The sequence below is a fragment of the Aplidium turbinatum genome, chromosome 1 (assembly GCF_918807975.1).
Source record: "Aplidium turbinatum chromosome 1, kaAplTurb1.1, whole genome shotgun sequence".
Classification (NCBI taxonomy): Eukaryota; Metazoa; Chordata; class Ascidiacea; order Aplousobranchia; family Polyclinidae; genus Aplidium; species Aplidium turbinatum.
The window spans coordinates 15,272,515-15,298,012 of record NC_137472.1 but is presented as its reverse complement, the minus strand read 5'-3'; the positions used below and the strand labels follow the sequence as shown (position 1 = coordinate 15,298,012).

The window sequence follows — 25,498 nt, the reverse complement described above, 5'->3', positions numbered from 1 at the left end:
ACGCACCACCTAGAGTTCCCAGCACGCCATCCATTGCTGGGAAGATCCAAATCGGGTTGGTGGTGTTAACAAAATCATCTCCAGTAACGTGAAAAGAACATATACGACCAGTTTTGTATGGCCCATCCCACTTTCGAACACTTGAAGAAAACTTTGACTATTTTCTTCTCAGCACCTTGTTTTGTTTGAAAACGTGAAAAGATAGCACACGTCTTTGTCACGACACTGTCACATAAACAGCAATTTGCAGGCATTACCTCAACCATAAATTAAGGGTACTGTCTGTTTGTGAGATACTGCTGTTACACTGCAAATGGCTATAGCCAGATTAGGACAAATAAAAAATTATCAAAATTGTAGCCCTACAAGAGTTTAGAAAAACTGCAATTTCAATTGAATTGAGATGTTGTTTGATTAAAATAAACTCTACCTATTTGATCTAAACCTGATAGTAATAATAAGTTGACTTTTTCATTTCGGTAATTCTCATTTTGCACATGCTTTAGACCAACAGAGCCCCACACATTCACGTTTTGCAGTAGTCGTACCATACCTTACCATGTCATTACAGAGAAAGAAAGTATCCTTCCCACCCACGGTGACGTCACAGTGGTGTTGCCGTTTTTATTTTCGCAATTGAATGAGTGCCAGATTCGCCGAAAGTGAACGAAAGTTTACTAGCGTGTAACTTTGTAGTCTTCTTCTGGTGACTATTTACTAGGTTACCTCCTGATGTTAAAGATGATAACTAGCTTTTGTATTTCCGACGTTTCGTCAGTCAGCACGACTGACTTTATCAAGGTGGCTAAAACAGGTTAACACAACCTGTTCAGCAACGATGGCACAACACAAAAACGTACTGATAAAATGAATAAAGTAAGCAGCAAGAATCAGAATTAAAACACGCAACAAGATACCTAGAGGTTAAACTGAATGCAGTGAATGCCTAAAACCAGTAGGCTGCTTTCCAACAGCGTAAATTTATCTATCTATTGGGCCACCGTCAAGAAACATTGAAAAGTCATCAGACAAGACAGAAACCAAGGGAATTGGCAATAACAATGATAGAGAAGACGCACTGAGAATGGAAAAGGTGAAGTTAAAGTTAAAGTAATTTTTTGTACACAGAGGGAAAATTCTGACCATCTTTCTGGTTGAGAGCATGTTGTGCTTTCTGGTTTATGTACCACTTTTCTGTAAATAATCTTTTTGTGTAATCCTTTTCAGTTTTAAGAATGGTAGCGTTGGTCCAAGTAATTTTATGGTCTGAATTTATAGAATGTTTGCAAAGAGCGGAATGCTCCGGACGTTGAAATTTAATAGCTCTTTGGTGCTCGTTGATTCTAGATTTAAGGTCACGTTTTGTCTGTCCAATGTAGATTAAATCACAGTCATGACACGGAACTTGGTAGATCAATCCAGAAACTTCACCTTCTTTCATGGGGTCTTTAGCCGAGGGAAGGTATTTACCTATTGTCAGATAGGGTTTCATCGCAACTTTGATTCCTATGCCATAAAGGATACGCTGAATTTTGTCGGTTACCCCCCTTATGTAAGGAAGACAAGTAAAAGATTTATAAGGAGGAAGCGAAGGTTTCGGTTTGGGTCGCTGTATGCAAGCAAGTTTTCGTGGAAATCCGTTGAGCATTAAAGTATTGTGAATGTTTTTCTTGTGGTGTGAACGTTCAGAATCATCCGTTATGTGAGTGTCCAGTCTGTTGTACAATGTTTTGGCCACTGTGAGTTTTTGATGCTTGGGGTGATGTGAGTTGAACTGCAGGTATCTGTCTGTATGTGTTGGTTTTTTGTGTATGGTAGTGGTTAGTTTTTTGTTGTTGCTATGGCGAACCACTTTAACATCCAAAAATGAAATTTTGCCGTTGACCTCATGTTCTATGGTAAATTGAATGGATGATGAAATGCTGTTAAGGTGCTTGTGAAAATCATTAACTGCAGTTTTTTTGATGATGCAAAACGTGTCGTCAACATATCTAACCCATAATTGTGGAGGAGTGTGAAAGGTGCTGATGGCTTTGCGTTCAACAAATTCCATGAAGTGTACAAAAAATTACTTTAACTTTAACTTCACCTTTTCCATTCTCAGTGCGTCTTCTCTATCATTGTTATTGCCAATTCCCTTGGTTTCTGTCTTGTCTGATGACTTTTCAATGTTTCTTGACGGTGGCCCAATAGATAGATAAATTTACGCTGTTGGAAAGCAGCCTACTGGTTTTAGGCATTCACTGCATTCAGTTTAACCTCTAGGTATCTTGTTGCGTGTTTTAATTCTGATTCTTGCTGCTTACTTTATTCATTTTATCAGTACGTTTTTGTGTTGTGCCATCGTTGCTGAACAGGTTGTGTTAACCTGTTTTAGCCACCTTGATAAAGTCAGTCGTGCTGACTGACGAAACGTCGGAAATACAAAAGCTAGTTATCATCTTTAACATCAGGAGGTAACCTAGTAAATAGTCACCAGAAGAACGCAAATTACTTTTATTATAAAATGCCTGGTGAACAGTCTCTCTCTGTTTTTACTTTGTAGTCTGTTGATATTTTTTACGATTTGCTGGTCAGGGAAGTTTGTTAGTGTCATCTCTTTGGTATCTTAGGTAAATTTAGCGAATTTATTTTCCTGTCAGAGGCACTTTAAGATTCTGACATTGCATCATCTGGTGTCGTGTATTAATTTGATTTGTAGATCATAATTACATATTATTTTAAATTTTAAAGTGGCATGACTAAAAGGGAAATTCACCCCTGGTAGCTTCTCTTCTGGTGATACCCTTAATGACGTCGTTATTGCGCCATACTGTACTGGAATTATTGTTATTGCTTGCAATTGTAAAATTTTAAGCATTTGCAAAACTTAGGCCAATAATGAGAGTATTTGATCGCTTTTTTCGGAATAAACTTACCTTTGGTTCCTGAATTTCAAGTTGTCTAGTCTTAATAATGTAATGATGACGTCATAAAAGATGCAATCATGACGAAACTACTTTTAGGAATTGTGAAATGGTTTTAGTAACTGGTACTCCAACTAAAACCAACGGCGAACGACCAAAATAGGTTAAAAAAGCAAAAAAAATGTGATGACGTCATAATGACGTTATCAATCAAATTAATTTGTGTTTATTTCGTCTCACTTACTTGTATGTGCTTTTTAAGTTAAAATGTGCAAAAATCAAATATGTAATTGTGTGACGTTTGGCTTCGATCACTTCAATTTATTTTCATAGAGTCAATACTTAGAACAAAGAAAACACAGAAGAACAAGCCCGTTCGCGCACAATTGCAAAAAAATGCCGTAAAAAGAGCTGAAACGTGATTTCTGGGGAAATCCCCGATTTGGGGGTGATCACGTGACCCAAAAAGTTGCGGCACCCACTAAAATCAAAGTTGGGTTGACCAACTGCAAAAATACGCAAAAAAACAACGTGTAACACGTTTCGCCTAAAGATTCCCCTAAGGGCCTGCACTAAGATTGTTAAATAAAATAAAAATTAAAAGCTGCAAGCCTAAATCTTAAACCGGTGTTCTGCCACAATTTCCAACAATATACTGATATAAAATTCAAGAAATACATGAACATATATCATCCATCAAATAAATTACGACAGTTCAACAAGACGAGTACAAAGAAAAACGAAATTTAGTTTAAAGTCCGTTGCAATAAGTTTACATTGATACAACGTCAAAAGGAATAAAGTGTGAATTGGCATGATTGGAGAATCTACTCTACAAAGATCGGAGGTTCCTTGTTCTCACATGGGAGTAACAAAATAGACTAAGTAGTTGGTTGAATAATTTTTTGTACTGTATGTTATGTTAATTTTTGTGCGCTTTGATTTCATTCAGCTAATATTAATCATTTTCTCAATTTCAGTGCTATGCGCCCTTCAAATTATAAATCTGTTTTAACCAAGCGCCTTATCTCGTGAGCTCGAGACATTTGTTCGAACGATGACTATTTTAACATTGAATTTAATAAATTACGCTCATACTTTGGTGCCAATCATTATCCCATCTAGTTTTTTTAATAAAATCCTTCGAGGGTTTTTGAATTCAAGTTCCACTGCGTCTCCAGTTGAGGAGCCTGATTTCAAGAATTTTCTAACAATCCCGTTTATTGGAAAGGAATCCAAACATTTTGACACAAATGTGTCCAAATTTATGTCTCCGAAATTTAACGTCAAGATTTTTCTCCTCTATAAAACATTTAAAGTTGGTTACTATTTTCAATTTGAATTTGAAACTCCCCTCCGCCTATGTTCAAACGTCGTGTATTAGTTCACTTGCTCGCATGATACGAGTTCGACACTGGCATTTCCACGCTGCATTTAATCACGAGAATAAGAGAGCATGAATTTAAATCATTTTTTCTAAGTTAGCAAAATTATGCTATTAAAGATCATATTCAGAACTGTCAATTGTGCTCAAATAAACTTTGTTAGAGTCTTTCCAGATTGCTCGAAATTGTTTGTCCGAGTTCGACACCAAAATTCACAAGACACTACACAGTCGTGGCCAAAAGTTGGTTACCAAACCGCAAATTTCGAGAAAATCAGTTCTCCATCCTATTTCTTGTCGTTTTTTTGCTTATTTCTTGCTAAACTATATATAAGAAAACGTAATAGGCATTTATATTGTATTTGCACCAAAATCTCAAATTTTTAATATTTCGTGTGTCCTCCTTTCGCTTTGATGACGGCCTTGATTTGTCTGGGCATACTTTCGATTAAATTTTTGAAAAGTTCTTCAGGAATTTCGCGGATCTAGACTAATTTGATTGCTTCAATTAAGGAAGGAATACTCGAGAGATGTGTTTCTGTAACTTTATTCTTGAGAAAAGTCCAAAAGTTTTCGATAAGGTTAAGATTGGGACTGTTCCCCGGCCAGTGCAGAAGAGTAATTTTTTTAGCCCTAAAAAACTCTTTTATCATCTTTAAACGATTGCATAGGGCTTCATCTTGCACAAAAATCGTGCACTCGTGCAACGACATGTGCATTATTGTGCAGTTGTAGCTTTCCTTCATTAAGTTCAAATATTTCTGGCCGTTCATCGTAGTTCCTGGTTTTAGAAAAAAAGAGTTCCACTGTACCTTTGGTCGAAATGGCTCCCCATATCATCACACCTGGTAGATATTTCATCTTTTGCCGGGTATACTTTTCATCAAATTGTGTTCCTGAGAGGTCGACGGACATTTCTTTTTCTTGCACCAAACTGTTGGACACTTGATTCGTCCGAAAATTAAACATTAGACCATTGGGCAGAAGTCCAGCCTTTGTGCTGCAATGCAAACAGGAGGCCCTTCTTCTTCATCGCTGGTGTAAGCCTCGGTTTTCTTGCTGGTTTTCGTGACTTCAGACCTAATTCTACAACTAAACGGCAGCTAACAGTTCTCCTGCTGACTGGAATACCAGCTTCATTCAAATTGACCCTGATTTGTTTGGCTGAACATGTTGGAGACTTCACCACTTCCCTTTTCATGAAGGTGTCATCTCTAGGAGTTGTTTTTCAAGGATAACCACTGCGTTTTGCATCAGCATAAGTTCCTGATTTTTTAAATTTCAATAATTGCTTGATCAAGATCAACATTACCACCGATGACGAACACCTGCCCTACTGCGCCGAACCCACCTACCTCGGCGTAACCCTGGACAGGTCACTCACGTATCGACGACACCTGGAGTCACTGCGCAAAAAAGTGTTACTAAATCTAAGCCGATCACCAATTTGACGTTCTGTGTATCCTTCCCTGTGGAGAACAACAGTTTGACATCACTGAACCTCCGAAAGAGAGCACATTTTACCCATTTTAGACAGATAAATAATACAGAAAAGTAATCTCTACTGGCTAATATTCAATTGATATTTGCTCAATAATGACTGATTACATCAGATTTCGACCCAGAATAAAGATGATGCAACTGAAACAATATCTGATGCAGTGTTATGAAGTAATACAAAAAACGTCATAAATCAAGTGTTCGAGTATTGTGCTTTGTTTGTGCAAATATCAGTGCAAAATCAAGTATCAGCAAAATCAGTATTTGTGCAAAATCAAGCTTCAAGTATTGTGCTTTGTTTGTGCAATTGTCTCGTGTGCGCTTCTGTCCATCTTGCGTTGGTCTAATATGCTTGTACATGTCGTATCTGAACAATTAATTTTTTGTCCTTCAAATACTCGGTCCGTTGTGCTGCATTTCCAGTTTGTCATTTCATGTAAGCAAAATAAGTAGTTTGTTTTAATGTTTAGAGATCAGACCATATTTTTGTTATACTATGTTTCTCAAGTAGGCTACTTCTTACTTATAAAATGTAATATTTGTTTAAGGCGTGATAAGGGCTATATGTGTAGCTGAAAAGGTACGTTTTACTTTTATTTTTTGTACGGTATTGTTAAATGTTGTGTTGTTGCTCAGCTATGTCAAATTCGGTGTGGGTATGGACCTGTCTACCTTAAGTTTGGTCTGACAATATATTGACGGTGATGATATTTTCTGTGGGTTGTGTTGTTGTTAGTTGAAATTGTGCTGGATCCCACCTATCCGCTTGGAATTACAACAAACCATTATATGAAGAATTACAGGCTTTATACTGAGATCATCCCTACCACCACTGTTGTATTAACAGCTGTGTGTGAGCGGACCGGAAAACACTCTGCGTCCACTACAAGCCCAAATAAATATGTTTTTAAAAATTATTATAACGTTTTAATGACATTGTATCTCATGTTGGATGACGTTTCATATAAAAAACTTTGCTTCGACCAAAAAATATTTATCTTGAAATTGAAAGTGTTGTTGGAACCTCAGGGGAACTCCTGCAAAGTTTTTCCAGTTTCATTCACAAATTGTTGCGTTATGTCGTCAAAACGAATCTTTTCTATTATTTACTCACTAATAGAATAACAGTTTTCCAATAATCACAAAAATAATAATCGTTATTTTATGGTAAAAACGCTGTCTGCTCTGCACTTATTTGGTGTTTTTGATCGCAGTGTATTTATGCAGATACAGTAAGTGTATTCTGCTTCCATAGCAAGAGATTTTAACAATACCTTGGATAGGCTAAGGCATGGCCACCACAATTAAATTAACTGTTTTGCAACACTTGAAAAACAAACTGCGATGTTATTTGCAACTCACACAAACAGTGTTTGGCTGCATTCTGCAGTTACTTTTAAACAAATGTTTTATGCTAAACATTAAAATATTTTCCCTTCGAAAGTTATTTTTGTACTTTTAAAATTTTCTTTCTGACTACGTCACTGCTTTTAACTCTGTACTATCGGTACCCGGACATTTTGCCGAAAGACATTTTGCCGAAATGACATTTTGCCGAAACTCATTTTGCCTAAAGGACTAATTGCCGAAAGGACTAAATGCCGAATGGACAAATTGCCGAAATTATAATGTATTATCATAACCTAATAACACATAAATGTCATTCACAAACCGATTTCACTCACAAATTATGTGCGGCAGCGCGTAAGTATCCGACAGAAGAGTTATATAAGCAAACGTCTAATACTGATCTCCAAAACCTCTGGAGACTGCATATATACTTATAGATGAGGCTTGGTGTCACTTAAACTAATACTGATTTCCAAAACTGTGGACACTGTACATAAAGCAATTTTTATGCAAATAACAGTAGCAAAGTAGTTACTACTTCAAAGCCACTGCTTGCATGGTAACAAGACTTGGTGTCACTTCAAAGTAATTTTTTTCCAAATTGTTTCGGCAATTAGTCCTTTCGGCAATTAGTCCGTTTGGCAATTAGTCCTTTCGGCAATTTGTCCATTCGGCAAAATGTCCTTCGGCATAATGTCCTTTCGGCAAAATGTCTTTCGGCAAAATGGGTTTTGGTAAAATGTCTTTCGGCAAAATGTCCGCGCATGGTACTATCGTATTATATATCTTATATAAATTAAAATTAAATTAAATTCAAAATATTTTCCACTTGCAAACTTATGCTTACAGATGCAACTTTGTAAAGGAATGCGACAATTTGGCCGATGAGTTGAATTGTTCATCTCTGACACATTTTTATTGCGACAACGACAAAAACATTCTTTATTCCAGTAAAGTATTTGATGGAGTTTTTGATTGTGAGGATTACACTGACGAATGTCTTGTCACAAACTCAAGTATTTCATCACAAACCGAACTTATTGGAAACACATTCTTTTATGTTGCTTTGTGGATCATAATGATATCAGCGGTGGTGGGAAACTTAGTTGCAATCATCAAAACATCTGTGGACATTAGTGAAGCCAAACGAAACGCAAACGCTACTTCAAGTACAGGTGGACTCTGCTTTAACATTATGCTCGTAAACTTATCAGTGTCAGATTTTCTGATGGGCTTCTATCTTTTATTTATTGCCTTAAAGTCAGTTGAATTTTCTGGAAGGTATTGTGAGCAGAAACGAAATTGGTTACTCAGCAATCAATGTGTGTTCGCTGGTGTCCTTGCTGTAGTTTCAAGTCAAATGTCGGTTTGCATGTTGATTGTGATGTCATCCTATCGATTGTATGTAGTTAGGAAACCTTTCAAAGCAAAGTTCATGAGTTGGAGGCGTCTCAGTTCCATAATCGCATGCTTGTGGGTCTGGTCAATATTTCTTGCTGTCATTCCAACTTTCCCATCAATCTCCAACAACCTGGCAACTGAAATTGTCATAGATCAACCTTACATACCACAGTCCGTCAGTATAGAGCAACTAAAGAATTTGATTGAAACTTCAAACAAGCTTCCTGGTGAAAGACAAACTATTCCAGAAGTCACATCTCTGTCCATTTCAAGCTTCTGCAAGATATTCAACAAGTCTTCAGTTGTTCCTTATTATTGTGAGGAGTCCTCCCAAACCACATTCGGATCATTTGGTTATTACAGCACAGATGGAGTATGCTTGCCAAGGTAAGTGACAAAATTTAAACACCTTTCCTGAGTAGCAGAAGATCTTTCAAATAAAAACAACCGACTTTGATTGAGGGGCGTAACTACCGCCAGTGCTGCCGGTGCAAGGCATCGAGATCCCAGGGAAAGGGGTAAAATATTTATGTTAAAACTAAAGTAAACTTGTTGTCACTTTGTTATGAATCTACACGCAGGCTATCGTCTTTTTCGTCCATGAATTTTGTTTATTACTTAGGTTTTTGTCGTAGCTTACTTAGGGCCCCACTTTAGCCACTTACTGTTTCTGTTTGGCTCGGCTCATTTTGTTTTTGTGGAACTTATATGTTGATACCAAATCAAACAACAGGTTCATTATTTGTAATTGTTATTTTGTGACGAAATAGTTACAAAACATCTTCTCTTTGGAAACTAACTTGCAATTTATGCCAAATTATGTCTAATTATACCTATTGCTTATACTACCGATATGTTTTTGTAAGCCTACATCTTTATTTTTATATTTATCAGATATTACGGCGCTTCAAACGAACTGGCATTCGTCTATTCGTTTGGGATCTTAATGATGAATTTTGCAGCATTCTTCTACATGTTCATTGTCTATATGCTACTTTACTATTCTGCAAGTCACCAAAAGAAACAAGGTAATGTTCTCTCCCTGATAAATAATAATGAAGGTAGACCTATTGCTTGTTTATTGTCCACCCGATAGCTCACTTGATTAGCGCGTGACTTCTGGAACGAAGAACCTTCAAAATCAAGCGGCGCTGGTTCGACTCTCGGGGTGTGCGCTTGAGCAACGCATGTTAAGTACTGCTCTCCATTTAGTGGCACCTTATGGATGGAATAATTTCCCGGAAACAAGACTTCAACAATCGGAAACTTCACTCTGTCAATCTCGGTGACCCGCCTGCGTAAATTACGTCAGATTCAAAGCCTCTACAAGTATCCGAAACTACCTGGATTAAGCTCTGCAAGAAGCTGTCCTTGTCCGAGGATAAAGATTCAATCAATAAATTATTTTTGCTCCGAAACTGCTGTTGTCATTCATGACTGTCTCTTTTTCCACTGGATCATGTTTGAGATGTAAGATAATTTTAACAAGATAACTATTTGTTCGCTCTGCTTCTCTTAAGAAAGTGCACAATTGGTAATGATTTTAAAGTTGTTTGGATTCGAACCCTGGCCCACTGGTATTATTATTGATCGTAATTTAGTTATTTAACATTATTTTAATTCCATGAACAACCTTCCAACCAAAGACTACGTTGTATGTTGCTGTTTTGCTTGGCTTTGCTTACTTGTTGTTTAATTTACATTCATACAAAAAGTAATATACTGATCCTCCACTTATTATTATTATTTATAGCTGCACCTGGACAAAGCAAAGTCAACACCGTCGTTCAAGCACAAGCCAAAAGAAGCAAAGATTTATCGGGAACAATCATGAGCATTATGATCACCGACTTCTTGTGTTGGATTCCTATTTGCATCATGTCCTTCCTGTCGTTTGGTGGATTTGAAATACCAGGCATGGCTTACCCGATAACTGCCATCTTTCTTATCCCGATCAACAGCGCAGTGAATCCGTGGATATACTCGTCGTTTCTAGCAAGAAAGATGAAAGAGATTCCGTCATCGATACGCATCCAAATGCACCAAAGACAAAGTTCATGAGCAACAAATCACATGAACATGTTGATCACCATCAGTCAAAATTTAAAGTGTTGTTCATGAATATTGATAGAACAAGCGTGATTAACAACGTTTTCTGACGCTATACTGGTATTTTGCATGCAGATGCAAACATATCTGCGGGATTACTTGTGATTTATGTGATCAGCAAATCACATGAACATGTTGATCATCGATCATTAAAAATATAGATGTTGTTCACGCTTATTGACAAATGATGCTTGATAAATAACATTTTATGACGTAATATTGATGCTTCACAGCCCACGCATGTTTATAAATTGCTTTGAGATGGCGTGTTCTATACTATTTTTTTTTACATTTTTGTAATATTATATACATTGGGGATCGACAACCTTTTCAATTCAAGTTGCCAGTTTATAAATGGCGTCAAACCAATTTTAGTTTATCTGTTCATCTTACTTTGCACCAAAATAGAACAGTCATTTATGTCATCGCTACCCGGAATCGAACCTGCGCGGACAAAGTTTTACCAATCGTGCCCAAAAATGGCCAATCCACAGAGCACCAGACGCTATTGAAGACCCAGAACCTTTCGGACATGTGAGGTGCTCGACATCTTGTACTGCTGTATTATCGCACAGTGCCATTCACTTTGCTTTGTTGCGTTTATTAATATTGGTCTATCGTTTCAATGCGTGCATATTATCCTGGAGGTGTTACAGTTAATTTTCCATTTGATTTAAGTTCACTTGTGGTTTTGTGTTTACATTTTGGATCATGGCCAGTATTTGAACACTTTGATCTTCAAGCATTTATCTAAGTGTCTCTCCAGGACACTGCCATGTGCTTTAGACTTGCGTTGAATCAAGGCCTGGTTGGACTCTACCTAATGACTTTACTGAAAAGCACAGCAGCCAGACTATATGTAGTAAAATAAGATTACAAGGATCAATTTACTTCTTGACTACTGTGTTTGAATGCATTGCCCTAAACACCAGATGTCAACTTTGGATATAGGACATAAGAACAATTGAACAGAATATTAGATCTAATGACATTCACAATTTACATCTTCGATGACACAAACAACCATCTAAGTTAAAATAACAAAAACATAATTATTGTCTCCTTTTCAAACGCGATAAATTCCTCATGTAAAACTTTCCCACTTTGCACTGTACGATAGAGAGACACCTTGTTTTTTGATGGATCATTTTAATTTTTTCTATTAACAATAGTAGATGTATAAAATATGAAAAACAAATTAAAAAAATATACAGTATATGATTTTTTTCCGCTGTTACAATCCATGACTTGTTGCTGTTTAATATATTTCGTTGAGAAAATTTGTGAATTCACTTTGAGATTACTTTTGATTGCTATGTGATTGATAAACATTGTTTACCCTCTTATAGCTTCGCAGTGCAATCCTGTGAGGCTGTGAACCAATGTAAACCTGGGGTGGTAAAAGGATAAACCCTCGGCCCCGGAGTCTCTAACAACAAAGATTGATAAATTGTTTACTTCTTATTCTCATATCTGGGCTCATGCTTTAAGGTGATGACTGATGACTTATGATGCCCTCCCGATAGCTCAAGTGGTTGAATGCCAAACTTAAGATCTAGTAGCGCTAGTTCAAATCTGAAAGTGGTCATCGGAGCAAAGCATTTCAAAGACTGCTCTCCATAGCGGCACCTAGTGGATGAAACAACACCAACAACAATCGGAAATTTTGCTTTGTCAATCTCGGTGACCAAGCCTGCGTCGGTGGTTCAAAGCCTCTACAAGTATACGAAACTACAAGGGATATTGATTGATTGGTGTTTATTTGTTGCGAGTATAAATGCACACATTCATTAAGCAAAGTCAAATAATACAAACGATCACGTAGCATGTGTGGATACTCCAATGGGTGGCTGCAAAGGGACCTGGAAGGTTTTCTAGTCAAGCAGCCACCCTCAACAAAAAAAAAAGGTAACAAATTAAACATAAAAGAAGCAATCAAAGAAGCAAAGCAAAAGAATTGAAACATAAGTTTAAGGTATAGTTGCTTGAAAGAACACAATATGCATCGTCTAATAAGAGATCTACATAAGCCTGAAGTCATCAACATTAGTCATACGATAGTAGAAAAATTTTATAATGATTTTTAAATGAGTTAGGTGATTTCTTTTCTCATTTCCAGCGAGATTGAGTTCCAAATTTCCACACTTTTATATTTGAAGCTAAGTTGAAATTTTGAAGATGCGTATTGAGAAACATAATATTTATCCTTGTCAATTGCATTTCTGGTATTGCAAAAATGAACATTTTTTTCATTTTTAAAGTAATTAGAAAAAGTAGCGTACTTGTAGTGAATTGCTTTCATATCTATGCATTAATTTCGCAGTTTCGAGTTTGAACAAATCTTTTATTTTAAGAACATTTAGTTGTTTGAAATATGGAGTCACGTGATCCGACCATCTACATCCTGCAACGATTTTTAATGCTTTGTTTTCAAATGCTTGAAGTTTGTCGACATATGTCTTAAAAGTGGAACCCTATATTGTTATTGCGTATTGTATATGCGGATGCACAAGCGAGTGATAGGCTATAATTGAAGTCTGGTTTTCGGAGGAATGAAAGATTTTAATTTAGACAAGATGCCGACGGACCGAGCAAGTTTCGATTTTAGATCATCAGTGTGGGGTTTAAACGAAAGTTGATGGTTACAAGTTAGGCTGCTCCAAGATATTTAGCGTGGTCAACTATTTCTAATTTATCATCGTTGTAGAGAACATGGATTTTATCAAAATTACTGTAGTTTTTTTTTTTTTTGCGGAATTACTAATAAATTTGATTTGGAGGCATTGATAGTTAATTTATTGGCATTTATCCAGCTATTAACTTCAACTAGTTCCGAATTGAGCTTGTTTCCTAACAGAGTTAAGTTTTCAGCTTTGACAATGAGACACGTGTCATCGGGCAAACAATCTTGGTAGCCTATTGATGATATGCTATTAGACATATAACAACAAGAGCAATGGGCCTAGGGTAAATCCCTGCGAACGCCGTACTCAATAAACTGATGAGTGGAACAGTAGTTGTTAATCTCAACATAATAAGCTCTCAAAAAAGCAGTCCGAGGATAAAGTTTCCAACAAACAACGTAACTTGCAGAGGATGTGTGAGAGAAGATAATATTTTCTGAACTTTATTATATTTTTTCTTTTCTTTATCTCCAACTAATATTGGTTTGAAATAGCATATTAGCTGCTTCGATCGATTCTCCAATACTACTTTTTGGCAATTTTACGCAAAAAATAATTTTCAGGGGAAGGGAAGAATTTTGGACGAAAATTTCATATTTTTTTCCAAAGGTCTAAGAATATACTATTGTATCCTACGAGACTTTTAAGTTGATTAACGTTTAAGTTGTATGATTGACAAATAAAAAAAAATAACTAGATGCAAACTTTTAAATTCCATAATTTACAATTGAAAAATAGTTTTAACAAACTACAAAGTTATCAGTTCCATAACTTATGAACTGAAATTGTAATCTGAAAGTTTACCTCTGAAAACATACACATGAAAAATTATTTTAAGTCACAAACTTAGCTTTTCTTTTACAAACTTAAAAATCTTTTCAACAAATTACAATTTTATTTTTACAAGCATAAGAAACTACAACAAAATATCACAAGTTTCTGTTGCATAATTTCTAACGTTAAAATCTGTTTTCGGAGATTTGTTTGTGTGGTTTTATTATCAGGTGTCATGACGTGTGCAAAACTTGTGCTCGTATTCTACTAGAGTTTGTATTATTTCATGCTTATTGGTAACAATTTGTGATGAAGATTGCGTTGGGTTTGTTGATTTTTTCTAGTTGTCAGATTGTAGAAGTATATGTTGCAACAATTTGTTCCGTAGCTGTTCATTTGGGTTGTCTCATTGCATAAAGGGAATGTTGATTGTTTAGCTGGTATTAGCATCATCTAAAATAAAAATGTAAAATTGTTTCGTACAAACAAACAATAACAAACTTAAAGTAACGTTGTTTTGAAAAAGCTATTATTCTTACAAGCTTTAAGTTTAAGTGACATCAAACTAACAAATTTTTCCAGTTAGTTATATTTGTAGCGGACGCTGCTGTTCAGCATACACGCTCATACATAGCCATCAGTAGGACTGCGACATTCCTGGGCAAAGTCGGCGAGGAATGATCGGACACGAAGTCGTCTTTGCTGCTGTATCGTCCACTGACTCAAATTCAACCGAATAGTGCTTGCTTACAAGTGTATTTGTTTATTGATTTTAATCTTCGAATGAATAGCGCTTTCAAGGAATAGAATCCAGTAACACCAAAAGTAAGAAAAACACCCGAATGACTAACACTCCACCACCAAAATTGGATACAATCTATTGTCGCTTCTACATTGTTAACTAGCTCGATTACAATTGGAATCGACTTGAGAATTGAGTCTTGTCAAAAATCATATTACTGCTGCACCAAAATCATAGCATACTGGTTCTAAATATAATACTATATGCTGCTCCAAAAACGTTATACTAGTTGCAGCGGAAATAGAAGCAATAGCAACAGTCTTGATTACAAATAGAAATAATAACAAAAATAATAATAATAATGCAGAATCATGGTTTAAGCTCCTTAAGAAAGGTTCTGGTTTGGGATTGCGAGCTTTACACAGGATCACACAACGCAAAACAATGGCAAATCTACGTATCGATGAACTATAGTTGGAATTCGGCAAGGTGCCTCTGTAGCGATCCATTATTTCATCATATAAATTCCCTTTCTTTAACTAAATTGAACCATTTTAACCCATGTGTAATTTCCTAAAGAATTGTACTTTTCCATTTAAACTGTTGAAATAAGAAAAAGTGGACTGACAATAAAATGAGTTGTTCGCATTTGGCGAGAGCTCAGATCTAAACAACACAGTAGACCAGTTCAGCTCTCAGAAAACATTAAATTGATTGTTTAGTTAAAAATGTAATAATTCGTAATAACGTTTCCCTGTTCTGCAATTTCACTATTCTGTAATGTTTAAATTCAATTTGTGTTATAGACCTACAATATTATACGAACACCTTCTGATAACTTAAAATTATAATTCGAATAACAATTGTGTGGAAATTAGATAATGGAGTCAGATAGCCAAACTAGATAAATTAGATAGATAGAACTTTCATCAGGCAGTCAGACAGCCTTAAGATTCAATTCAAATATAAACAAAACATTCTTATACGTTAAATATAACCTAAATAACCATTACCACATTCTTTTACTTACACTTATAAATTAAATAAATAAACATAAAACAACAGTCACCACACTTTACAAAAGGTTGATTGCTAGATTGAATTTTCGAGACATGAAGAGCAGTCCGCGGTATGCGCTCAAGGGCCAGAATCTTCTGGAATACAATTCTAGTGACGTGGAGCGTGTGACGTAAGAGGCAGAGCTCTCTGGCGCTAGATATTTATCAAAATTACTATCAATGATTACATAAAACCAATGTTTCAATGATCTTTATCAAACAAATGCTTAGCTAAATTATGACACTGATAAGCTACACAGATTTAAACTGAACAATACCAAAGCAGGGGGTTTTCTTCTTTATTCTGAACGCCTACAATTAAAGGTTTTTATGATGAAGCTAGTTTTGAAAGTTTTGGTATTAAATTAATCTTGTGTCGCCTAAGTCGTCCACTGCAAAAGCAAAAAAAAACAATTAACCACAAAGGTCTTAGCGATTGCGATTAGCAGTAGAGTGATAACATTATTAATCAAGCTGGAATAAAAGCCTAGAAATATTACATGCAAAGTGTCTTTTTAATAAATAGTCGATAAACTACAGTAGCCTACGACTGAAAATCTATGTGCCGCATCATGTTAAAAATGAGTTGATTGTATGGCCAAGTTGTGATAGTGTTTACCAGTAGTTCGAATAGATGTTGACCAACTCCAGTCGAAACCACACGACTGGGTCGTATCGTGATTGTGTCTACCATGTATGGCAATTGATAAACTCGTTGATTAAATTCCAGAAGTAAATCATATCAAAACGACATTAACAGAATAAGATTAACCCTTTGAAGGTTGGGAGGGCTGTCAGTTCAACTTTTTTGTATCAACAGTTGTATCTCTAAAACCACTGAGGCTGTGACTACAAAATTTCTTGACTTTTCTTAACTTTTATTCCCCTCTATTGAGCTGAAATTTTGAGCGAATAAAGGTTATAAATTGAAAGATATAAGGCATTTCTCAGCACATCCTCTGAAATATGTCATATTCTATTGTTCAAAATTTTCCCACCAGCTGGATAAAAGTAATTAATTTGGCCCATGTCTCGTTAATCCTAATTGTTTCACAGCGTGAAGGGAATTGGCTGTATGTAAAATTATGTAAAAAAAATTTAATCACAACATTACAATGCATGTTCTTCATTATTCTACAAAAAAATAGTGTGTAAACTCACGCTACAATTGCTTTAATCCAAACGTCATAAGTCACTTAACGTTTCAACGTATATGAGCAGTTCTAAAATTCACATAGTTTTAATTTTCGGATATGCTCAGTGTGAATAATTTTAAAAAGTGAATCTCAAATTTTGAAACCGTGCCTTAAAAAATAACAGAGATATAACTCCTAAAGCATAAGAAGAATCGACAGCCCCCCCCACCCCCAACCTGAGCAAGACTCCTGAAGCCCAACCTTCTAAGGAGTAAACATGTCATGAAAGACATCCTCTTCATGAACAAATTGCTGCAACAGATTTGATTGAAATCAGGGAAAAGCTTCCTAACACACGTTTTGTCACTAATTGCAACAAAAAGAAAGAAGGCTTAAGCAATGGAAACAACGATTCAAAAATGACCCATCATGAACGGAAATGATGGCTTCACCATCAAAGTTCCTTCCTCCAGGGCAAACGGCCGCTCGGCAAAATGGAAAACATTGAATCGACTCCGAACTGGTGTTGGCTGCATTAAACCTGCAACGGCAAAGTGGGGCTACAACATGGATCCAGTTACATGTATCTGTTGCACCAAGCCCCAAACAGCAGACCATCTTCTTTTGTGCCCTCAGCTCATTTCCAAGTGCAACATTTCAATATACAACTCGGTGGCAAAAGAATCTGTCGATCGGTGGTGTATCAATCAAATTTAGAAGGCTCGATAAAAGAAAAAAGCAAAGCGCTATTGCAAGTCACACTAAAAGTATTTTTGTGTAGCCCTAGTCGATTTTTAATTTATCAACTCCCATTTAACACATTTTAACTAATTGCAAGTTATACTTTGACGGTCTGACAACTTTTTAGAAGTTTAAATAAAATAATCAAAATTTTCACATTTAATTGTTTCAACTCAGAAAGCACTTCTTGTTTGCATTTGAATTCGACAAGAAGGAACTCTGGTTTACGCTACTAAACTGTAAAGCTCAAATTTTCGCAATACGCCTCTGCAAATTACATCGTCATCAAAAGCACCCAAACAAAAATATTCCAAAGGTTTGTTATTTTAAACTTCCATATCAACTGATGCAGGCTCAGTGACCTGAGTTAGCCGTATAGAGTTTCCGCATGTTATTTGCGATTATTTACTCCGCTGGGTAAGCACTTTTACTCTTTTTTTCGCTACGCTAAACCTTCATGCCTGTACAGTTAAGATAAAGCTAACATTACGAAGAATTAATGCATTTGTACTGGCAATTATGAAGACTTTTATGGTATTTAAAGCAGGTAGCTTCTTTTCTGTATGTCATCATAATCAGTGATGGGCATTATCGGCGATAATTCATCGGCGATAATTATTGGCGATAAATTTTTATCGCTTATCGTTATCGCTCAATTATTTTTTCGGTTATCGTTTATCGTTATCGCCAAAGGCAATATTTGATTATCGCCGATAATTAATCGCCGATAAATTTTATTTTGGGTTAACACACAAGTGGAAAGATCATGAAAAGTAATATTTTTACTAGCCACCTAGTTAATGAAACTAAAATTAAAACCAGTTCTTCTTCAGTGCCTGAAGTGTGTGTGCACAGGTCGTTATCAGGAGAGGGGGCACGCCCCCCTGCAGCGACGGCCTTGACAACACAATAATTTTTAGAGTTGCAAATTGCAATGCAATGAAATGCATGCAACAAATTTCTTGTTGGTTTGCTGCAATGGGCAATCGCGAGTGAATTTTAAAATTAAGATATAAGCGCACAGGCGGTACAACTTCCTTTGAAGCGAAGCGAAAGAAATTGGCAAGTGGTTTGTGAAAGTGTCGCAATACAAGGCCGCGTTTACATCGGAAACATGGTCTTTCACGCCACCTCACGATCAACTATTTTATTCTTGTGTTTTCTTTTTCGTTGGAAGTGTTAGTTTTTAGTAATTGTGGTAAAAAAATAAAATCTTTCTCGTCAAAACATGAAACTTACTGTTTTAAGCGCATTAAATCTTTAGATGATTAGATTAACTAAAATTGCAAGAACTTGCCTTGAGACGTGCGGTTACGTCACAAACTTAGATTAAAAGACAAAATTCACACACAATAACAACACAAGATCGGTTATAGACTGTAAGATCGATTTTTTTCTAGCTTGGCGATATAACTTTAATCCAAAAATAATAACCGAATGCATTAGCGCCATTTAACTTAAAAAGTTAACCCATTTGTGCCGAAAGTGAAAGTACTTAAAAAAATTTTCGGAAAATTTAAATATTGCATAATTATGACTTAAAAAACATATCACAATTATTTTTTTCCTAATTGTGTTTGTACTTTTTGAGAAAAAAGCCGTCCTGTATATAAGACGCTAGGCAAATCCGTTATCAAATTTCACAAGTTTCTTGTGCGTAATGCTTAAGCGTTTACGCTTAAGCAATGGAAAGCGTAAACGCTTAAGCAACGAAAGCGTTTACGCTTAAGCAACGCTTAAGCGTTATTACATTTTATTTATCGCTCAAAGTGATAAATGGGAAATGTCTTGTTCATGTCTTGTCATGTCATTATTGTCATCGAGCATTTTATTGAAATGAAAGTTCAAAAAATATAAAGATGAAAATTAGCAAAGTAACACAACATCACTGAAACAAGTCATTGCGGAATATGATATTGTTTGAAGCATTTAACATGCAGACCGACATCACATTTTTTTGCATCTTGTAATAGTTTTTGCATGACAATAGGCGGATCGAGTTGCGTGGTAAAATTATGCTAAATACAGTATAACCTTTCTCATTTACTGTAGCCTACCTATGCGACATAGCCTACCTCAATCAAATATTTTTATTCCCACTAATACAGTGCCTACATTGTAATTCTTATCTCAACAACTCAGCGTTCTGCCATTGCTTTAATGATGGTGTTCACAAAGAAAAAAAAAAAAATTATCTGAAATTATCAGTAAATTACGATAATTATGTTATTGTTCTTAAACAAACACGACTAATTTGACAAGCTTGATGGATTTCACAGTATGCACATTTTTACTACCAATAACGCTTATGATTACTGATAAATTTTCAAGCATTTTGCGTTTTTGGGAATTTTTTCAATTATTGCTGACTTTGCTGTAAACAGCCCTTTAAGCAGAAAACAAAATACAAAGTTTGGAATTTTTTATGGTATTTTCATTTGATTTAATTATTTTGCCTACTGCACGTAAGCGGCAATGTAACTCAATTGATAAAAGCATCCAATTGTCATCTGAAGGTATAATTGTAAGCACGGCGGTTACCTCAGTGGTTTGATTCTGGATCAAGAGGTTGAAAATTCGATGCCCACTGCCGCTATTGCGATTCTATTTATGCATAACTTACAAAAATTTTTGTCCCTTTACAGTATATTATGTTCGATTTTTCGGCATGTTGATGAAAACAGTTCGTGCTGCATGGGATGGGGCAGCGCTAATCAAGAAAAAAAAAATTATCGTTATCGGACATTATCGGCGATAATTTATCGTTTATCGTTATCGCTTAACTTTTTTTGATTTATCGTTTATCGTTATCGCTTTAGGCATTTTTCGTTTATCGATTATCGTTATCGCTTAACTGAAAAATGAGTTATCGCGCCCAACACTGATCATAATTGTGTAATATAAGACCACCGCGATGACAGGTGTATCACGGGAGAGTTGAGACGTTATTGAAGAACACCTGACAATCTTGCACGGAACATTGGTGTTTTACAGTTCACTGGTTAAAAATCATAACAGTATGACCTACAATGGGTTATGTTCAATGTGAAGTTGTCATTGAAGTGCATTTCTGAAGTGCATATACTAAACCAACCTATGGTTGATCATTCAATATCTTCGTTTGACTGGTTTCACAAACTTTTTTGTTGGTGCAACACTAAGGTTATTTAAGTTGACAAGGAAACCCTGATACATCAAAACTATCAAGTAAGCATAAGCGTTTTTTCATCCTAATTGTGCTTATTGAAGTTGTGTACAATGAACAAAATCAAGCAAAATAAAAATAACAACAAACAGTTTAACAACAACCAAGAAGTTTTAGTGAGAGGAAGTTCTTTTGTTTTTTTAATGTAACAACTCTGAAAAGTTTAGCTTAATATTAGATTGTTGGGCTCCTGTATATGATGCAGAGTCCAATCCAATCGGATTCGTTATAGTAGTAGCAGTTCGCACTAGCTCTCGGAACACAGTTCTCTAGTCATATGCAATGACGATATTTTTTTCGTTATAAAATTTTTGTTTAAAACTACTTCATGCTATGTAAGAAGCAGTTTTATTCACGTTTGATTTAGAATTCTGGTAAATCTGATGCAATGACTGTGATGATATTAAGATAAGGTATTTTAGTGCCCAAAATACTACAGAAGACTGGTAGTGGAATCAATAAGTGGATTCAATTCTAGAATATCTTTGACTAAATATCTCAACTTTGAGTAATTTAAAAATATGTTCCGGTTAGTTTATTCATAGCTTCATTAGCTTGTGATGCCAGTGTCCAAGCCAAATAAGAACATTGTTAAAAATGTTGTCATCTTCGTCATAGGCCAGTGAGACAGTTGGTGAGGATTTGGTTTATTTAATTTTGTTACACTATATAGCCTAATTATGAAATTCTATGGTTCAACAAGACAAACTCTCTACCGAAGCTCTATAATTATGAAATTAAATGATACTAACTTTAAAAACAAAATTTGCTCAGAACTGTTTAAACAAACAAAGATGTCGTTTAAGCTGTTTGCTTTGTTATTGTTCCTTGGTCTGTCCTGCTGCAATGCTCAAGAGCAACTGACATGCTTGCGATCATCACCGTCACCTACAGGATTTTCAACCTTCAATAACAATGCCACTGGAGAGCGCTTGCAAGGTCCTCCAAGTAAAAAAGGTCCGATTGGAGCAAGAGGAGGAGAAGGGATGAAAGGACAAAAAGGCGATCCTGGGATTCCGGACAATTCAGTTGTGGAACATCTCCGACGTAAGCTGTTTTTGAAACAATAATACGTTAAACGCTGATGGACACCGAATGCCTCATGACCTTTGCGACAACGAAAAACTAAATTGTAAATTTTTTATCACGGAAACTTTATTTTCCTTTGTGCGTTGTGACCAAAGTTGGCATCAGCTGCATTGCCGACGAGGTGAGAGCCCTGGAACGACGTTCAAAAGGGCACCGGTTCGACACCGTGCAAGAGCATGTGGCTGTGTCTTTGGCAGGACACTGAAAGGCATGCCTGCAGGTGGTCACGAAGATTGATTTCCTTACCTTCCCGTCCACTTAATCTAAATCTTCAATCACCAGGCGTAAGCCTGGATACGACAAACAAACCAAAGATGGTTACCATACAATCAGGAAATTGCTTGTGTACATGAATTTAATAAATCTAAATGTTTATCGGTTTATGTGAATTGTACATGATATATTTTTATTTAGTAATAATTCTTATTTTCTTGTTGAAGTTTTGCATCTAAAATTCATATGAAGTAATTTTCATAGGCTACGGTTTATTTAGTATCAGCCCTCCAACTTCTTGTTTTTTTTTGTATATTGAATAGTTTTATTAATTTTTCAGGTGAAATCACAGCGTTAAAAAGACGACTGGAGTCAGAAGTTTCAGGTAAATATAAATAAAAATAATATATTGACGTGCTTTTCAATGAAGAGTTTCTCAGTTTTGAAGAAACTTGTTCTCAAATACAATTATACCGACAGCACAAGTTTGTACAAGAAAAAAACAAAACAAAGATAACAATGTAAAACAATCAAAAAATCTTAGCAATAAACTGTTTAAAAAATCTAGCGCCTCTGAATTTTGTTGACCAGAATAATGGATAAGGAAACTTTTCTGGGAACTTTTCATTGTATAAAATTAGTTTTTATATTTAGCTTTTTTTACTTTTAGCTTTTTTTTTCCATAATGGGAACTTTTCATTGTATAAAATTAGTTTTTATTTTTAGCTTTTTTTCTTACTTATTATGAAAAGTAGCTAAAATATATTTGGTGGGATCTTCAAAAGTTTTTTCAAATAAAGTCTATTTAAATGATGTACTTAAATAAGGTCCCTCTGAACGTCTTACCAAAGATAGAATCGTCGGTTAAAGTTTTTAGAAAAATATAACAACCATAATGCTTTACTTCACTCTGCTCTGCTTTTTACTTGGCATTGAGAACTCTTTTTGCAGTGTTAATAATACTTATTTTAGCCTATAACTCTATACTGCAGGTGATGTATTTCTGTACTATAGGTAATGTAAAATAAATGTATTTCTCATTCGATTTGTTCTAAAGTGGCCCATTCGGTACTTACAATCTGTATGTTTTCGTTGAGATATTTATATTACAATTATGTCACGGTTGGTATGAGAAGTATTGCTTAAATTGTGTTTTTGTCCCAGCAACTACAGGAAATTATTTATGGTTTGCTTGTGATGTTTTTGCAACGTTTGAACATCTTAAACTCCTTGCGCAATATTCAAGGAAATTTTGGGAAACCCTGGCTTTGCGTACATTAGTTTACGATTTTATGATATGGCAGCGGATATTTTGCATTTGCAACCGCTTATGCTTAATGGTTGAATACTTATTAAAAGATTGAGTCTTTAAAATATCAATAAAGACCAAAAAAAATATAGAACATTTTGAGTGACAGTTTTTGACAATAAAATAAAAAGTAGAACATAGAAGTATTTTTTACAGCGATTCGAAATGGATTTCAAAGATTAGATGATGGATGGATTGGAATATTCAATGGATATCAATACAAACTATCAAGTGCCCGACAAAGCTATGAAGAAGGGAGACAATTTTGTAAACGCAATGGAGCAGATTTGGCTGTTCACGGAGTTCAAGACATGGAAAATAGAAGGTAAATTACAAGGAAGATTTAAAGATTTTATGAACAAACCACCTGTTTTTGCTAAGTATTAAAAATCTGTGTTTTTATAAAAAATAACTTGTCTGTTTCAATGCATGAAGGTTTGAATAAAAATGGAGGTTTTGTTTTCCACAGAATAAGAAACTTCAATTTCATTTCGTTGTTTACAAAACTTAACAGGCTAACAATCAATTTTATTCCTGTCTAGTAAAAAGATATTTTGTTTTCCTGAAAGAAGAAATGCTTTGTTCCTGTTTATTTTGCTTTCGTTCTATTTCAAACTATTTTTTTTGTAAAAAAAACTCTGTTTCAAACTATCGTAGTTAATGCGTAATAGATTGTTTTCAAAATCCGATTGATTGATGACTTTATCACATGATTTCCAAAAATAATGGTAAGAACAATTACATCACATTTAATTCATGCATCATTTGAAGAAATAGCCTGTAGTAGCGAAATTTTCCGTTAGCCTATTATACCAGATAATATTACACAGCCACGAAAATACTCCTTTCACTTTGTTGTCTGAAATCGCTAAATGTAGATAAACAGCAAACAGGCTTGAAAGCAATTGTTAGTATAACTGGTTTATAGCAGAACTGGACAACTAGATAATGCTAGTTGTCTAATTAGAGCAAAATGTTAATTTTAATCTAATTTGGTAAAAGCTTGTTTTAATTGCTGTTCTAATCTAATTTCCGTTTTTTAAGTACTTTCGGTAGGCTATTTTTGGGTTATCCAAATAGAAAAAGACATGTCACAACTGTCACTTTTAATGTAGTTAAAATTTTAATCGAATGTGTGAAAACTTAAGTGTGTTATAATTTTAATTATAATCTAAACTGTAAAAACTTGAATAGCTCTTGTTACAATTCTTTGTGGCAATTCAGAAAATTTAAAAAATAGTTTAGTCGTCCAAGATTGGTTCATGCACAACCATTCTAACAATTTATTCAATGTTGTGTTTTCACTTAGGATTTTCCGAACGGCTTTGAATCCAATTGGATCCACATATATTGGAATGAATGATATAGACAACGAGGGAACATGGAAATGGGTTGACGGAGATCTTGTATCTGATGCTGGGGCTTTATGGAAAAGCGGACAACCAAATGGTGGAAACGATGAAGATTGCGGAATCATCTATCATCTGCTTGCCTACGATGAACCATGCGATAGATCAGGAGGATTACAAGCCTTATGCGAGAAACCATGGAAGTAAACATTTCCTAAAAAAATTTAACTCAACAGCAATACAAATGTCGAGTCGACCATATTATTGTATTAATTGCCTAGTGCAACATGTACAGGTAGCTGGATTGCATCTTGTTCAGCATGATTTAAAATCGTAATTTTTTTTAAGTTTTGAAATAAATTTCAAAATAATGGTTGCCATGATGGACTTGATTACAATAGGTGTTGAAATACCCACTGTACTTGAGCCTCCACTTACCACTCCTATTATCATTAAGTTTTTGGCCAATCAGTCCATAAATCTTGTGCTAGACTAACAAACCCAGAATGCCTTTAACCCCTATCTTCCTGAATCTGAATTTTTTGTTC

The 25,498-nt window shown here is 35.3% G+C and overlaps 2 protein-coding genes across 2 annotated transcripts; both read left to right on the top strand.

Annotated features, from left to right (window-relative positions):
- Positions 1-7,696: 7,696 nt before the first annotated feature.
- LOC145782143 (G-protein coupled receptor GRL101-like) lies at positions 7,697-10,602 on the top strand. Its single transcript, XM_082593937.1, has 4 exons — positions 7,697-7,725; positions 7,990-8,928; positions 9,436-9,569; positions 10,295-10,602. The coding sequence occupies exons 1-4, from the start codon at positions 7,697-7,699 to the stop codon at positions 10,600-10,602; spliced, it is 1,410 nt and encodes a 469-aa protein (XP_082450063.1).
- An 11,182-nt stretch (positions 10,603-21,784) lies between these two features.
- LOC145782049 (CD209 antigen-like protein C) lies at positions 21,785-25,157 on the top strand. The gene is made up of 4 exons (XM_082593820.1): positions 21,785-22,037; positions 22,633-22,677; positions 23,758-23,926; positions 24,911-25,157. The coding sequence occupies exons 1-4, from the start codon at positions 21,785-21,787 to the stop codon at positions 25,155-25,157; spliced, it is 714 nt and encodes a 237-aa protein (XP_082449946.1).
- The last annotated feature ends 341 nt before the right edge of the window (positions 25,158-25,498 follow it).